At 37.6% G+C, this 17,677-nt stretch overlaps 1 protein-coding gene across 6 annotated transcripts in view; it reads right to left on the reverse strand.

The window, feature by feature from the left end:
• Nucleotides 1–17,677, reverse strand: part of WDFY3 (WD repeat and FYVE domain containing 3) — a 283,089-nt gene that overhangs the window by 86,328 nt on the left and 179,084 nt on the right. For all 6 annotated transcript variants that reach the window (XM_070372638.1, XM_070372639.1, XM_070372635.1 and 3 more), the window contains 8 exons: nt 15,571–15,682; nt 13,176–13,366; nt 11,848–12,000; nt 8,812–8,885; nt 8,567–8,728; nt 7,085–7,179; nt 3,684–3,804; nt 3,133–3,350 (listed from right to left, as the gene is read on the reverse strand). In XM_070372638.1, the coding sequence (XP_070228739.1) occupies nt 3,133–3,350; nt 3,684–3,804; nt 7,085–7,179; nt 8,567–8,728; nt 8,812–8,885; nt 11,848–12,000; nt 13,176–13,366; nt 15,571–15,682 (1,126 nt within the window). The remainder of the gene's footprint in view (nt 1–3,132; nt 3,351–3,683; nt 3,805–7,084; nt 7,180–8,566; nt 8,729–8,811; nt 8,886–11,847; nt 12,001–13,175; nt 13,367–15,570; nt 15,683–17,677) is intronic.

The following is a 17,677-nucleotide window of genomic DNA, read 5'->3' on the forward strand; positions in this document are numbered from 1 at the left end:
AGCTCTGCCAGGAGATAACTACTTATCTGTGTGGTGTATAGCACCAGCCTTTCCATCAATCCTGCTTCCTCTGTTACATAGGTAATTTGGGGAAATAACTCAATTAGTTCTCTCACCAACCCCATACCTAGTACACTGCTCAGTACAGAAGGAATATTGGCCAGAGGTTCAATGGAAAATTTTTGCAAATAGCAACCAAAGAAGAAAGACTGACTTTTACTCTGAAGCAATTTTTATTTCAATGAATATCCACATTTTCCCCCAAATTCTTTTTTCTAAGACAAAGTAGCACATACTTGCTACTATTTAAAATAATGAAAGAGAAATTTGTGTCTGGGTGGCTTTTTAAAGAGTCCAAATAAATTGCTCAGTGTGATATTAATTAATCCTCTGGAGTATATGTTCTTCTCTTCATATATCGTCTCATTTCTTAAACATGAGCATGTGAGTAAGAAATTGCCATTATCCTTTAATAAAATGTGGTAAGTATGCAATTTGTCTGAAGTCACAAAGTTAATGAGGGGTGGCACTAGGACCTGTGGCCCAATGGAGCCTGTGAAGTCGCATGGTCTCCCTCGCGTGTGTGTGTTAAGTCGCTTCAGTCGTGTCTGACTCTTTGCGATCCTATGGACTGTAGCCCACCAGGCTCCCCTGTCCCTGGAGCTCTTCAGGCAAGAATACTGGAGTTGGAGTAGGTTGCCATGCCCTCCTCCAGGGGATCTTCCTGACCCATAGATCAAACCCAAGTCTCTTATGTCTCCTGCGTTGGCAGGCGGGTTCTTTACCACTAGTGCCACCTGGGAAGCCCTGGTCTCCCTTGGTCCTCTTAATAACATCACCACGTTCCTAAAAAACCAGCTGCATAAGGAATACTGGGTGATAGTCATTTGTAGTAAATTCTAAATGAACAAAGTGGTATTTTATACATTAAATAGGAAAATAAATTTTGATCAAACTATAGGTCCTAAATGAAAAGCAATGCTAGCATTTATTTTCCTTTCCAAATTTTCACACTCTATTTCTACCGATAACTGATCTTAAGGAATATCTAATGTGTTTTTAACAACTGAGCATTAATTTAGATTTAAGCTATAGCTGATGTAGCTGGAGTTGGTGATGGACAGGGAAGCCTGATGCGCTGCAGTCCATGGGGTTGCAAAGAGTCAGACATCACTGAGCGACTGAACTGAACTGAAGCTACAGCTATGTATGGAAGGTATTTTTATAAAGAAAAAATTGATGAAAACTAATGTGAGTAAAACATTCAAAACATACTGTTCATCAGCTCAAAGAGAAATAGAATCCATTGAGATGATATATCAATATATAGAGATAAATTTCTGTATATGTACACAAGTATCTATGTATATATCAGATAGATATTCAGAGAAAATGATATTAAATTGAATTGAGTTTAAATGAAACTTAAATACCTAGATTCCTCTTTTAGAACCAAAGTAGCATACATAATGTACAGGCAGGTGCCAAGGAAGGACAAATAAGTTCTTAAACATGAAGTTTGGTTGGTCAGATCCTGATATTACTGAAGTGGTGCAGGACAGAAAAAAACCCCACAGAATTGACAGAAGAAAGATACCCAGAAATATTACTCCATGACTCAGGGACCTTATGTATTTAGCAGTCTTACTTCCCTAATTAGAGAGGAATTAATTCTTAATTTATACTCATTAGGTTTTCCTATAAAATATAACTTATATACCATAAAATACATATACTTGTGTCTGGAATCATGACGGTAAATGACATGACATATGTTAAAGAATTTTGCAAACCACAAAGTGCTAGGTGAAACCTGGGTGTTGTTTTGGCTTTCAATGAGAAGCAGTGTTGTCAATCAGCATTAAAAACTCCCACAGAATTCGACAGAACTCACACTGAAGTATGCCTTTTGTTGTTTATTCTCTTAGTAGCTACTAGCTACCATTAAGGTCAATAGGCTACATTTCTTGCGACAAAACTGTTGATAAAAGTCTCTATAATGATAATACTAAAAAATATTTATTTTAAAGGAGCTCATTTTCTTGAGAAATCATTTCACAGTGAATTTCTGAATTTCTTTCCTTATCACTTACAAAATTCCTTCAGACATTTTTCACATGTGAAATAACAATAAAAACAATCCTTTGGTGTAAGCTCTTTCTTCCTATCATTTGTTTTAACATTGGACAGCACATGTTACACCGAGGTATTGATACTTTTACATTTTTTTCTTAACAGACAAATTACATATTAAAATCTGGTCCCTAATTTTTCCATCTGACGAGGAGAGGGTAAATAGTTACTCTTAGTGCTGAGTGCAGAATACAATTATATGATTTCAAATTGTAATGTCATAAACATAATCTTAAAATACCCTACAAACTGAATGACCATAATTTTCAATAAAAACATTATATTAAATATGAATTTTCCAAAATAAGATCATTAACATGAATAGGAATGTATATATTAGTTCACATGAATCTAATATAGGAAACCATAATTTTCTATTATTATTTAAATGCTCAGTTCAATGCTGTAAACAGCATAGAGTCAGTGAGCAGAGAGTAAGGAGCTTTGGCTGACACTCTGATGAGCTTAAATCTTGAGTGGTAATATAACATAACTATTACAACCGTGGGCTTTGGATGAATGACTTGGACTCAGATTCTGACACTTCTTAGCTGACAAGTGACATTACCCCTATGCCTTGACTTTCTCATCTGTAAAATGGGTATGATGGTATTTATATCTCATAGGGTTACTGTAAAGATAAGTTACAGTGAAAATGAAAAGTGTAACTGGCAAGGAATAAGCATACAAATTATTGATTACTAGTATTAATTTCATTCTAATAATTTGTAAATTATTTACTTATAGGTCAGAAAGGAAACTATAAACAAAAGAAATCATAAGAAATTTACTTGAGTTTTCACATCTTGATATCCTGTCTCTGACTTCAGTTTGACTTGCAATTAAAAAAAATTTTTTAAATTTTATGCTTTTCATTCTGTCATTAAAGTTCTTGACTCTTAATGGTTGTTAGATAAATCAAACAGTATAAGCTTACCTAAAATTTAAACATACAACACAAAGCTCATTTCAAAGCAGCCGACTATAAAAGTCCCATACCTAATACAGTTCCGATCTTATTCGTTAAGACAGAATCTGTCTGCTCCAGCCAGCCTCCACCACTGAGTCCCTCCTTGAACTTGATGAGAATAGACTGATTACTCAGTAGGACAACAAGAATCCTCATGGCTGCTGTGACTGTGGTAGAATGCAAGTGTTCTTCCATAAACATCATAATCCAGTCAAAGCCCAGCGTCCTGACCAGCTCTTCACAAGCTCTATTCAGACAGATGGATTAAACAAAACATTAATTTCAAGGATTGGGATTTCAAATTAAAAAGAAAACTAAGACCAGCTTTTGTTCTTGAGATACTATGAATTTCAGGGTTTTAAAAAGAAATCTATTAAAAGTTAGCAGCAAACAAGATGTATGTATACTTATAGTTAATTCATGCAGCTGTATAGCACAAACCAACCTGACACTGTAAAGCAATTATACTCCAATTAAAAAATAAATTAAAAACAAGTCAAAGGCAAATCTTTCTTTTGTCTATAATGAATTAACTAGTAAAATCAACTATTACCACCAAATCTCAAAAGATTTTACTTACTGCAAATTAATGCTTGTCTTTTCTTTAGATGTGTAAACCAGTTTTAGTAAGATATCCAGAAGTCTGTTCCTCAAAAGTATAAGATTAGCAGATACAAGACCTCCAAACTCTTCTTCGGTTCCTGCAATGAAAAGAAATACATTAAATTGCCCTAGCAGATAAACTAGGATAAAATATCCAACACTGGTCTAGGAAATATCACTGAAATATATCTTTCAGAAAACATTTTCTCTAGGAGTACTTTCCACTACAGTGAACACAAAAAAAGGGTCTATTAAACGTTTCTCTTTAAAATCATTAAAACTGTTCATTTAATTATGTGTTAGCTGCTCAGTGGTGTCTGACTCTTGGTGACCCCATGGACTATAGCCCACCAGGGTCCTCTGTCCATGGGATTTTCCAGGCAAGAATACTGGAGTGGGTTGCCATTTCCTTCTCCAGGGAATTTTCCTGATCCAGGGATTGAACCAGGCTCTCCTGCATTGCAAGCAGATTCTTTACTGTCTGAGCCATCATGAAAGTTTATCTAAAAAAGGGATAGTAAAGACTGTGAACTCTTTTTTATATTAATATTCCTTTCTTGTACTTACAGGGCAAAGTGATCACGTAACAATAAGGATCACATGAACAAAAGTAACAATGCAAATCCTTAATTTCTAGTTCCTTTTTAAATAGTTAATTTTCTCAAATTTAAAAATGAAAAGAGGAAGCATAAATTATTCAATAATTGTAATACATAAAGGAGAGCTAGACTTAAATAGCACAGACCAGAGGGAAAGGCACAGAAATGTACAAGAGAACTTGGGGAAGGAAGGGAGGAAGGCAGAAAGCATCTGGCTCTCAGTGGATAGTCCTGGAAGCACAGGGACTGGGATCCATGGCCCAGTGTTCCAGGCCCAATTCTGCCACATCGAGCTGTAGGTTAATAAGTCACAATAAACATGACTTCTTTTCTTTATTCTATAATTGAAGCTCAGGCTAAAATTGAATGACCAAGGTTATATGCTTTTACTTGCTTGGGCAAGGGACCATTTTTACCCTTAAACACTTGTCTTTTAAAATGCTAATTTAGTGCCTTAATCACTGGGGAGGGTGCCTTAAGTTTACCAAGGGGAACTCAAGATTCCCTCCCCTTCTAGTAGGCAAATGACTGGTAATTTACAAATCGCCTTATTGAAGGCATACCACACAATTTACACTGACTAAGGATTTACTTCCTTTCAGTTTTTCCTTTTGATAAAATGACAATCTACACAGAAATTAAGAATTCTTCTTGGTTTTTATGCCTAGTTTTTTCACTGTCAGTTATGTTTCCCTAATTTTCAGATACAGTTTTAAACAATGAACTCAATGAAACTCTCAGGTTAACTTCTTCCCATTCAAACTGATGGTTTACTCCCCACTGCATTGCCCTTTCATGCTATTTATTTTGCATTAATTATTGTATCACTGTTCAGCATTATTTAAATCACTTGTTTGTGGGTGTATCCTGAAGACTGTATAAACTATTTGAAAGAAAAAAATTACAGTTTTAAGTTTTGGGAAACATATTATACATAAGACAGTCCAGTCCACACAAATAATTAATGTCATAGACTAACAAGACCTGCAAATCCTTTTGGCTTTCTGTAATCTTTCAAATGGCAATGAATTAATAAGAAGAATTCTAATCTAATCAGCTTGGCAGATCAAGAGAAAATTTTCCTAATTTATAGATCCCTGCTACTGTGCTCTTGTCAAAAAAATTTTTTTATAACACTAGCCGTAGTTACAGAATTCAATGATCAGCAAGAAATATGGAGACTACAGAAATATTTTTTCCTGTATCTTTTTTAATACTTGAAATAAATCTGTTTTATAGTTTCAAAGATTTTAAAGTACTCTCCTTTCTAATTCCTATTTACTTGGTTTATATTAATTCAGAACTTAGAAATAATCCGTGTATATTGAATTGATAGAACAACACAGTGGTTAAAAGCTTAGAATGTTGGTTTAGAGTTGTAGTTATTGATCTCAATGTCCAGTATGGAGACTAGAGAAATACTTTTCCTATATAATTTTTTTATACTTGAAATAAACATGTTATATAGGTCCACTCAGATTTTAACAGTAGTCTTCTTTCAATTCCTATTTACTCAGCTTATATTAATTCAGAACCTGGAAATAATCTTTGAATATATGGTAGAATAATGCAAGGCTTAAAAGCTTAGAATGCTGGTTTGGACTACCATAGTTTAAATGCAGTGATGGGATCTCAGTAAATTGGTTTTATTTAATCTTTCTAGACCTCAGTTTCCTCACTTTTTGTAAAACTGGTAATAAGAGGACCAACTTCACAGGGTTGTTATAAGATTATATAGAGCACTTAAAACTGTCTGGCAAATACTAAGCATTAAACAAGTGTCATCCATTGATTTGATCTATATGCTTCTCACCCACTGCTACTTTGCTTCACCCAAAGAAATACCAACCTTGTTCCAAATGAGTAGGAAGTAAGTGGTTACCAGCTTTATATGTTCTGCTCTACGATTTGCAGGAAGTCAGCCTCTCAAATCTTTTAGTTTCTCCTTTGAAAAACATAATTATACCACGTTCTCTTCTTACTTATGAAGCACCAGAGAGGCTGTGCTCTGAATGATATAGCCAATTTGGAAGAGAACTCCCAGATGGATAGGGTTGTGAGAGTTTTAAAGGAACTCTTTTATGTGACATGATTGGGGAAGAATGTAACAGGATAATGATGTAAATAATGCTGAATACATATAAAATAATGTGAATTTAATCACAGGTTAATTTAAAAGGTCCTTTTAGTGTTTTCCAAGTACAACTTCTGATCTACAATACATGACAGGAAAAATACATTCGAGCAAGGCAAAAATATGCTTCAAAGGAGGAAAGTTTATTAAAAAAAAAAAAGTGGCTGTCATTGGCTCAGGAATTACAACTTACAAAAATTTTGTTTTACACTTACATGATTCTAGTAAAACGTTCTTTCCCTCAATGATTATTAAATATTTAACAGGGAAATTAAAATAACAGTAATACAGATACAATTCACTTTGGTAAGAATCTGTGTTTCTGAAGATTTATATAAATTAAAAAAATAAAGTTCAAAAATTATACTGGAAGAGTTTATTGTTTAAAGGAACATCACTATAAATCTTGTAAAAATTGGAAAGATTTTATTTTTAAAGCAAATTCACACCCTTATTAAATTTGTAGCTAATTCTGTATTTCTGTGTATTGTAGAGGCTTGGTCTAAGACAAATATGTCTGTGAAAGATCAAGAAAAGTAATTCAATGAGAAAAGTAAAATAACAGTGTCATACAGTTCAGGTCTAACTTGTGTCAGAAGAAGGCAAAGCACAGTAGTTAGGTTCCAAGCTCCAGAACTGACTCACCAGTGTCAGGCTTCTCTTCGTGGTTTATTTCCATAACTACAAACTTCTCACAAACTGCAAAGGTTGGTAAAGTAGAAGAAATGAACTGGCCAAACCTTTTAATCCAAGAAAAAGGAGGTTATAGATTTTATTTTTTCTCTCTTCAAAACAACACACTAAGAAATAAAAAAACAAAGAAATGAAAACCAAGAGAATACTTCTTATTTTAATTGATCTTTTATAGATCTTACATGACTGTATTTCAGCTGCTTCCCCTAGAACTGTTGCAATTAACATTAGAACAATTAACATTAATATGCTATAATGTTTTAAAATACATACAGGGAAAAATAAACTTCATCAGAAATATGAGTCCTTTAATGCACTGATTCAAATGATTTCAAAAACTCACCAGTATGGTGTCAAATAAAAATGTCCTAACATTACCTATATGGATCTACTGTAGCCTAATAGTTAAGTCTGGGTTTTGAAAATACAGGTAAGATTAAAATCCTAGCTGTATCAGTTTTTAATCATGTTACTTGGGGCAAGTAGCTTAACCTCTCAGGGCTTTAATTTCTCAATTTGTAATGTAGAGAAAAATAAAAGCCTTGATAGGTTACAGTGAAAATTTTAGCAAAGTGATCATCATAATACCAGGATAAGACCTAAATAAATATTACTACTAATAATGAAAATCTCCAAATTAACCTTTAAACTCCAGTTTTAGATCTGCTGCCAAGTTAAAAAAAAAATGCGTTCAAGGTAACTGAATATAAAGTGAGTGATTTACATGCTGCATCAACTGGAGACTATTTTACTGGGAATACCCTAGTCAGCGAGTGTGATGTCATCTGTAATACTTGAGCAGTAACATGACAAGAGGTGATTAAGTGCAGTTAAAAGCAATTTTCTATTTGGAAAATAACTTAGGTAGTTTTTTTCTTCCATTTCTGGCCAAGATGAGAATTCTCAAGTGCCTATTAGAACTGCTCTACATTTACTCCATAAATGTGCCTGAAGCCGTATTTCACATTAGCAGCAAAATAACACTCATGTTAAAGAAAAGGTGAGAATATGCAACAATAACATACTATCATCAGTTTGGGTGATAAAGAACAAATACAAAAGACATGGCATGCCCACTGCGGGTGTGCATGCATGTGCATATGTGTTCCTGCACATACCCTGGAGAAGCAGCAAAGCCTGGTCTTGGAAGAGGGCTGGGGACCAAGAATTCCTACACTGAACACTTTGATGTCCAGGACAATCCATCTCACTGAACTAATTCTAACACCCATTCTCCCAAAATTCTATTAGTCACTAGTGGCAACAAATGGTGTGCAAGATACATGCCTATTTCTCATGATGCACAAGTATCCTGAATAGTATTAACTTTGCAGGTATTATCCAGGGATAGGAAGCAATTACATTCACTTCAATCATCTTAATCTCATTGGTACTTTCAGTGAACAGACCGATGAACACAGAAGTTTTCACTACCTGAGTAGATCATTGCTGTTGGGAAAACCCTGCAGTAAGAAGCTCAGCACGTTACTAATAGCAGCAATGGTAGGCTGGGATAGAGACATATCTCGAAGAGTCAGTAGCAGCTTTGGGATTAGCTGGAATTCCCTCATCAACTTGGCATTCTTTGAAGCTTCACTGTAAGAGAAAGAAGATTTTATACACTGTACTGGCATCACTTTTGTAACTGAACAACTAACAATTTAGACATCAACCAATACCTGGACTCTGTGAGCAATTCAATAAAGTGTTCAAATAGGGAGAGATGAAGTTCATACGGAGCATGGAGCCAGACCTAAAATAAAAAAGAAGAACAGTGGTATATTTAGGGTTAAAAAAATACCCCAAATTGCAACCCAATAAACACAAATGCAGTACATATAACTTATTTCACTTAGACAAATTAGATAAATTAATTGATTATAGCCACTTTCTTAGTTTTTATTTGCTGTCACACTATAAAACTGCTGTTATATGGGACTTCTGATTCTGTTCATAAAGAGATAATTGCTGTGAAAATTACTCTCCTAGAGTAAACAACTAGGAAGGCAAGATCTACAGAAAATCTCTCTGGGCTCAATGACTGAATACTATTAGTGAATACTGAATATAACATACTGAATAGAATGATTACTGGATACAAAAACTGAATGGCAGGAATCCTGTGTAGGTCCAAAACCGGGAATAACCAATGCAAGGTAGCACCACAAACAATTCCTAAAACTCACAAAGGGCTGGGACTAGTCTGTGCTCCCACCAACCTGTGTAGAGACTTCAAAATACATGGGAAGGTTGGGAAGAGGTCTCAGAAGTGTAGTATCTTAGTAGGAGGGCTAAATAACCACTAAGGATGAATGAAAGTCCATCCGAACAAAGCTTAAAAGATGTTTCAAAACTGCAATGCCAGAGCAAAGCCTCATTAAGAAAATAAAATAAAATTTACCAATCAACAAAACTTAGCATCTGATCAACAGTTACCAAGTATACAAATAAAAGGGAAAATATGAGTCATAAGAGAAAAAAAAAATCATTACAAATAGGCCCAGAAATGACAGAGACGGTAGAATTATCGTGACCTCGTTTTTTATTTATTTATTTATTTATTATTTTAGTTGCACTGGGTTGTTGCTGCACAGGCTTTCTAGTTGCGGTGAGCATGGGCTTCCCTTTGCAGGGGTGTGCAGACTTCTCACTGTGATGGCTTCTCTTGTTGCAGAACACAGGCTGTATGGGCTTCAGCCGTTGTGGCATATGGGTCCTAGAGCATAGGGTCCGTAGCTGAGGTGCACAGGCTTAGTTGCCCTGTAACATGGGGGATCTTCCCGAACCGAGGCTTGAACCCATGTCTCCTACACTGGCAGGTGGGTTCTTTACCACTGAGCCACAAAGGAAACCCTCTGCATACCTTTATCTCCATGCTTTCACACATTTTTTACTGTCTATTTGCTTTTCTCATCTAATGCACTAAACGCCTTGAGGCATGGACTCTTCTGAAATTTTCACAATCTTAGCACCTAATACAGTGCTGGGCTCAAACATATTAATAATTATTTTCTAATAGAATGAGAGGTTCATGTATTAGAATTTGGAATATCAGGCTGAGAAATGTGTACTTAATTGTGTAGAACAGAGCACTGAAAATTTTTAGTAAGTTACATGATTATATCTTGGAAAGAATGAGGTAAAAACAACACATAAAACAGACTGAAGAAAGGGGAAAAGAAGTGATCGCTATTTGAGTAAGAGGAGAACTGACTCGGGCTTGGATTAGGATGTAGCAGGAGAAACAGAAAACACAGGATACATGAAATGCGGAAGCACAATCTGCCTTAATTCATGCTGTTTATAAACACTGAAGGAGGAGGAAGTTGATTTTTCAATTTCAAGTCTCACTGACTGGGAGAATTGGTGGTGCTACTAATAGAAACGGAAGTTCAAAGGAAGAACTAACTTGGGGAAAGGATGTTACGTTCAGTGTAGGTGTTGCTGGGACACAGAAATGGAAACATTTAGGAAGAAGTTAGAAATATGTCTGGATTCAGATATCAAGCTAAAGATTTAGGTTTTCAAGTCTCCGTAGACATGAGCCTGTGGGGCTGGGTGAGAATCTAAAGGAAAAAGAACAACACAGAGGGAAAGGGTAAAGAAGTGAAGGCGGACACTTTTCTGTAAAGTAATGAAAATTTCATACAACGTAGGAGACACGGGTTCCATCCTTGCATCAGGAAGAAAGAAATGGCAACTCACTCCAGTATTCTTGCCTCAAAACTCCCATGGACAGAGGAGCCTGGTGGACTACAGTCTAGGGGGTTAAAAAAGAGTCACACATGACCTAGTGACTAAACAACAACAAAATGAAAATTCCATCACCAGAAAACGATGGGGAAAGTAGTGAATAAGATAAAGAGGCAGGTGAGTGATGCCTAAAAGCTGGCAAGAGGAGGACATGCGAGAAAATGGAAACATGGAAAAGCAGCATCATATGCTGTGGAGGCTGGGGTAGCAAGAACAGAGGAGAGCCATGAATTTTTATTTAGAGAGGTGCTGCTAATAAGCTTTCAAATAAAGTTTCAGTACAATGTTTATGGCACACAGTCTTTAAAATAACTGACAAGATGGAGCTTACGAAAGTTACAAAGAAGATGATTTAGGGCCAGACATCACAGCAAAGTCTTGAGTACTAGACACTATTCTGGGTTGTAGGGATACAAAGATGCAGACAGACATGATCTCTGCCCTTGTAAAGCCTCCAGTCTTGCGGGAGGAGATTTTATATAGTGATGCGAGTGCAAAGTGCTGTGAACAAGAAATTAAAGACAGAAAGAATACGTGTGATTAAGTGGTGCCTTGAGAGGACAAAGTGGAAGCTATTATGGTAGTAAGTCAGTAGAAATAAAAATCTTGTAATTTTGCTGAAATGAATATTTCACTATACAGCTACTAGTAACCAAAATTTTTTTTGCTGAAAATATTATGTTTGCTTCATGTCATGCCAATGGCAACAGCAAAGTGACTATAGTTAGGTATATGCATTACACCATTTCACTGTTATACTATTGACACCATGGATTATCGCTGGTAAAAAGCACGATCACTACTCTATTTTGTATGTTTTACTAATGACATTAACGTGAGAATCATAAAATTATAGAACAAAAACATGTCTTAGAAAACGCTTTCATAGTTAACTCATAAATACACCAAAAAAGGAATCGGTTCATTGATTATGTATTACCGGTTAGTATTTATATACATACTTCAAAATCACAAAGTAGATCCTGGAAAGCTGTTGAATTTGGAATAATGGAGGTCTCATGTCCACTGTCAACAGTTCCCACCAAGGAAAAAGTGAGATGGAGAATGTGGCTGTTAAGAAGGGAGCGTTTCTTCTTAAACAGCATTGCCAGCAACTGAAAGAAAATATCAATGCTTGCTGGTCAATCATCATACACACACATGAGAACCCTAAGGAGAGCAGTTCCTAAGACTTCTACACTGATTTCTAATCTTTCATCATGATAACATAGCATTATAGGAAATCTGAAAATCAGGGTAATCCCATTATTCTCTTATTAAACTATTCACTTTTACATAAAATCTACTCGTACATAAATACCTTGAGTTGCTGTTGCCATCACATGTATATAATTTTCTATTCCTGTTCTCTACATAATATTTTGTCAAAAGGATTGTTTTCTTTTGCAACACTGTCTCCAGAATTACAATTTTAAAAGACTGAATGATATATGGAATGGTTATAGTATTATTAGTCATTCTCATATTATTGGAACATTGAGATTATTTCTATTTTTTCATGATAGACAATGCTGCAACTGTTATTTTAAGAGTTTTCCAAAACAAAACATCAAAATAGTACAGTTAAATCTACTGAAAACATTATAGTAAACATTATCTACTACCAATGAACTAACTGCTAAAGTTAGAGAAGGCATTTATACTTCATCTTCCCTAGAGGAATTTAATCTTGACCCAAATACTTATTTCTCTTGTTACAAGCAACTTACCGCCTAAATCCCTAGCAGAGACTGTAAATACGTGAACAGGGCATATTTTTAGTCTCACATGTGTTTTCAGGACTAGCAATGACAAACTTAACATACAGTGGCTCTCATATCCCCTACCTAACTAATAAGGGAGGAGAGGGGGTAAAAGATGACATGGTGTGAAGGAGAAAGACAAGGAAAACCAGGAGAACCTGGAATTATGACTGATTTAGCCATCTCTAGAGCAAGTGATAATACGATCCTATTTCTTTTTTTTTCGCCCATGCTGTGGAGCATGGAAGGAATCTGTTTCCCATGCATGGGAAGCTCGAAGTCTTAACCAGTGGATCACCAGCGAAGTCCTGACCCTATTTAATTCCTATTGTCGTAGAGAAAAATAACTGAACTAACAACCCACATTCTTATTTGAAACATGTTTTATATTAATAAGAACTACCAACTTTTAAAGTTTACTTGGACAATATAATTCTTCCAGAGTTTGAAAAAATATGAATTAACAATGAAAATTATAAGATTTTTAATGCAAAGTAAAGTGAAGACCAAGCTTTATTGTTACAAACCTGGTAGCCCCGGATTCTTTCCATTTCTTTGCTGGCTAGTGGGTTACTCTTGACCACACAAACCAGGGCCTTGACCGCTGCATACAGCCCTTCCACATCAGAAGCCATGGCTACCAGGCCCAGGATGGCTGCGGCCCCACCAACGTACTGCAAAGTAGTGGCAACAGGCTTAGGAACAAATGTTCTTACTCCTGATTAAAAGACAGTGGAAAGTAGTTAAAATAAATTCCCCATTGTAAACAAGAACTGAATAAATCATCTTAAGAACTATTCATTAATTACGCATTATTTGTTTTTAGTCACTAAGTTGCATCCAACTCTTTTGCGACCCTATGGACTATAGCCCGCAAAGCTGCTCTGTCCATGGGATTTCCCAGGCAAGAACACTGGAGTGAGTTGCCATTTCCTCCTCCAGGGGATCTTCTTGACCCAGGGATTGAACCCGCATTTCCTGTGGCTCCTACACTGATAGGCTTGGGAAGCCCATAAAAAAGTCAAAAAACCACATTCCACATTATTGCTCAAAGCTTCTCTCAGTTATGTAATATGAGTAACAGTACATCGGTGACCTTGAAAAGCATGGTAAACACAGTACTGGAACTAACTTTGTAACAATTATCTACATTCTTAACCTTTTTTTTTTAAAGGCATTGTTTGAATGTCATCTGCCTACTGATCAAAATTGAGTTTCTTAAAAAAACAAAGCCAATATGCATTTTATATTTTTGTGTGTCTTGTAGCATTCACAATGCTTTTATATAGCATGGAGTTGGATTTTAAAAACTACCATCTAAGGCAATTAGGGCCAGTATTACCAGTTTATAGATAAGAAAAATCGACATCCACAGAGCTCCAATGTCTGGCATAAATCCACAGTGACAGATGAAGTATTAGAACCTAAATCTTTGAGCTCTTCACTCACTGCTTTTTCTACTATACCACAGATCAAGAAGCAATAGTTAGAACTGGACATGGAACAACAGACTGGTTCGATATTGGGAAAGGAGTAGATCAAGGCTGTATACTGTCACTCTGCTTATTCAACTTAATATGCAGAGCACATCATTTGACGTGCTGGGCTGGCTGAAGCTCAAGCTGGAATCAAGATTGCAGGGAGAAATATCAATAGCCTCAAAAATGTACATGACACACTACCCTAATGGCAGAAAGCGTAGAGGAACTAAAGAGCCTCTTGATGAAGGTGAAAGAGGAGAGTGAAAAAGCTGGCTTAAAACTCAACATTCAAAACACTAAGATCATGGCAAACGGTCTCATCACTTTGTGAGAAATAGATGGGGAAAAAATGGAAACAGTGACAGATTTTATTCTCTTGGGCTCCAAAAATCACTGTGGATGGTGACTGCAGCCATGAATTTAAAAGTCGTTTGCTTCTTGGAAGAAAAGCCATGACAAACCTAGGCAGGGTATTAAAAAGTAGAGAAATCACTTTGACAACAAAGGTCCGTATAGTCAAAGCTATGGTTTTTCCAGCAGTCATGTATGGATGTAAGAGTTGGACCATAAAGAAGGCTGAGCACCAAAGAAATGATGCTTCTGAACTGTGGTGTTGGAGAAGAATCTTGAGAGTCCCTTGGACTACAAGCAGATCAAACCAGTCAATCCTAAAGGAAATCAACCCTGAATATTCATTGGAAGGACTGATGCTAAAGCTGAAGCTCCAGTACTTTGGCCACCTGATGTGAAGAGCTGACTCACTGGAAAAGACCCTGATGCTGGGAAAGATTGAAGGCAGGAGGAGAAGGGGACGACAGAGTGTGAGATGGTTGGATGGCATCACTGAGCAGGTTCCGGGAGTTCGTGATAGACAGGCAAGCCTGGCATGCTGTGGTCCATGGGGTCGCAAAGAGTTGGACACGACTGAGCAGCTGAACAACAACAACAGTGCTGCCATATTTTTGCAAAGAATGTAGAGCTGAGCTCAGGAAATATCTCCTGAGCTGAACAAAGAAAAACTACCATGGGCCTTACCATAAAGGAAACTTTTAGCAATACAGTATGGTCAAAAAAGAAAAAGTTCAGAGACGTGGACGCTGATGGAGCATTAATTGCCAAGGACTGATAAACATGTTGGACACTGACTGGCATAACACTTCTCGTTAATTTTAAAAGGAATCCACACTATATACTGGGCTTCCCTAGTGGCGCAGGCAGTAAAGAACCTGCCTGCAATGCAGGAAACCTGGGTTCAGCCCCTGGGTTTGGAAGATCCCTTGGAGAAGGAAATGGCAACCCACTTCAATATTCTTGCCTTGGAAACCCCATGGACAGAGGAGTCTGGTGGGCTACAGAGCATGGGGTCACAAAGAGTTTTCATGACTCAGTGACTAAACCAGCACCAGAAAGAAGCCTGAAAGGAAAAGGCAATGTGACTCACCCAAGTATCCAATCAGACTGGCCCCGATTGTCCGTGCGGGCCCATTGAGGTGTCCTGCGGAGTTGTGGATCAGCTTCACAGGAGTGGCGTTCTCATGGGAGGAAATGCCTAACTGAAGAACAAACAGGAAAGGAAAAAATGTCATGAGAGAGGAACGGTCTCAACATTCTGACTGGAAAAGAAAAAAGAACATGAATGGGGAACATAACTTTGCTCTCTCGACTTCTCAGAATGTTAAAAAACATGAGCGTTCATTTTTTAAAAACGTGCAAATACTTGCAAAGGTGTGGAAACTCGGAGGAAGCAAGTGAAATATTAATACAATCCACTGAGAGAAAGGTGGTGAGGGGGTCTTGGGGAACAGCTCTGGATTCCTTCTGAATGAAACTCGGTTGTGGTGTAAAGGTTCTCAACACTCACTGCCTCCCAGTATTTCTGATCAGTGAATATCATAGAATGAATATAAGGCACTGTCCGCGTCCACCCTAACAGGGGCAAGGGGAAAGTTTACAAGTTCGACATGAAAGCAAAAAAAAAATTGTTTCACACTGTATGCAAATAAATGTCACATAAATTGCTCAAAAGTTTATGGATAAAACATGCCCACACAAAAGAAATGTATTTTGCACAGACATACACAATTTGCTTTTAAAGCAAAAAAAAAATGTAATTCATAGACGTAATTCTGTTGTTATCTGTAGAACTAAATTTATGTGGTTTATGTTTCTCAGCAGAGAGATATATCTATTCACAGGCAAGCCTCTGGCTTAAGAGCTTGTCAATACTTACTATTCCCAAATCCTTTCCTTCCAGCCTCTTGATTTCCTTCCCCTTGGCTTTGCCTCCCCTCAACAGCCAAAATGTCTTGACAAGCTCACTGACGACTCCACCTTCCTAAACCTGACAGTCAGTCCTCAGCCTTCACCCTTCTTGACTGCTCTGACACGTCTGCCACAGCAAATCTCTGCCTTCAACACCAGACTCTCCTCGCTTTCTCCTTTCGGGCTGGCTCCTTAGTCTTCCCTGCTGGCTCTTCATCATCCCACCAGGGCCGTGACACTGGAATGTGCCAGATCTCTGTCTGTAAACCTTTCCTCTTCTCTACCTGCATCTCCTCTTTGGTGACTGCACCTAGCCTCGTGGCTTTAACACCACCTAGGAACAACCCTCGGAGAAGGCAATGGCACCCCACTCCAGTACTCTTGCCTGGAAAATCCCATGGGCGGAGGAGCTTGGTAGGCTGCAGTCCATGGGGTCGAGAAGAGTCGGACACAACTGAGCGACTTCACTTTCACTTTTCACTTTCATGCACTGGAGAAGGAAATGGCAACCCACTCCAGTGTTCTTGCCTGGAGTATCCCAGGGATGGGGGAGCCTGGTGGCTGCCGTCTATGGGGTCACACAGAGTCGGACACGACTGAAGCGATTTAGCAGCAGCAGCAGGAACAACCCTAGCATTCAAACCTCTCCCTTAAACCGACTCCTATTTTCACGAGGCTTTGAGAAGCCTCTTGGAGACACCAAAGTTTTCCAAAACATAATTCTCAACATCTCTCTCACCGGCCCCCAAACTACTCTTCCTATAGTTTTCTTCGGATCAGAACAAGGGACCCCACTTTCTCCTGGCCTACTACCCAGGCCTTCTCTCCCGTCGTTCTGGCCACACCTGCCTCTCTGGCAGGCCTGTACTGTCCCCTCAGGGCCTCAGCACTAGTATCCCTGGAATGCACACTCCACTCCCCTCCCCCCATACATACATCATTCTTTGCCGCCTTCTCTCTCTCAAGACTGCTCCAATTTCGCCTTCTCAGGGAGGCCTCCTCCGACCCTCCCACTGAAACTATCAGCCTCTCTCTCCCCTTTCCGGCTTGGTTTTTCTACCTAGCACTCTTCGTCTTCCAACAGACTCTATGATCAGGTTATTTCTTTCGTTATTACTGTCTGTCTCTTCCATTAGAATGTAAGAACGTTAATAAAGGCAGGGATTTACTCTTCATCTACTGCTGTGTCCTGAACAAAATGGTGCCCGGTGTTTAGTAAGTTATCCAAAAAAGAAAAATTAAAATAGCAGTTCTGTTCTTTAGTTTCCTAAGGTTCAATTTCTTAA

This window comes from Bos mutus, chromosome 6 (genome assembly GCF_027580195.1).
Source record: "Bos mutus isolate GX-2022 chromosome 6, NWIPB_WYAK_1.1, whole genome shotgun sequence".
NCBI lineage: Eukaryota > Metazoa > Chordata > Mammalia > Artiodactyla > Bovidae > Bos > Bos mutus.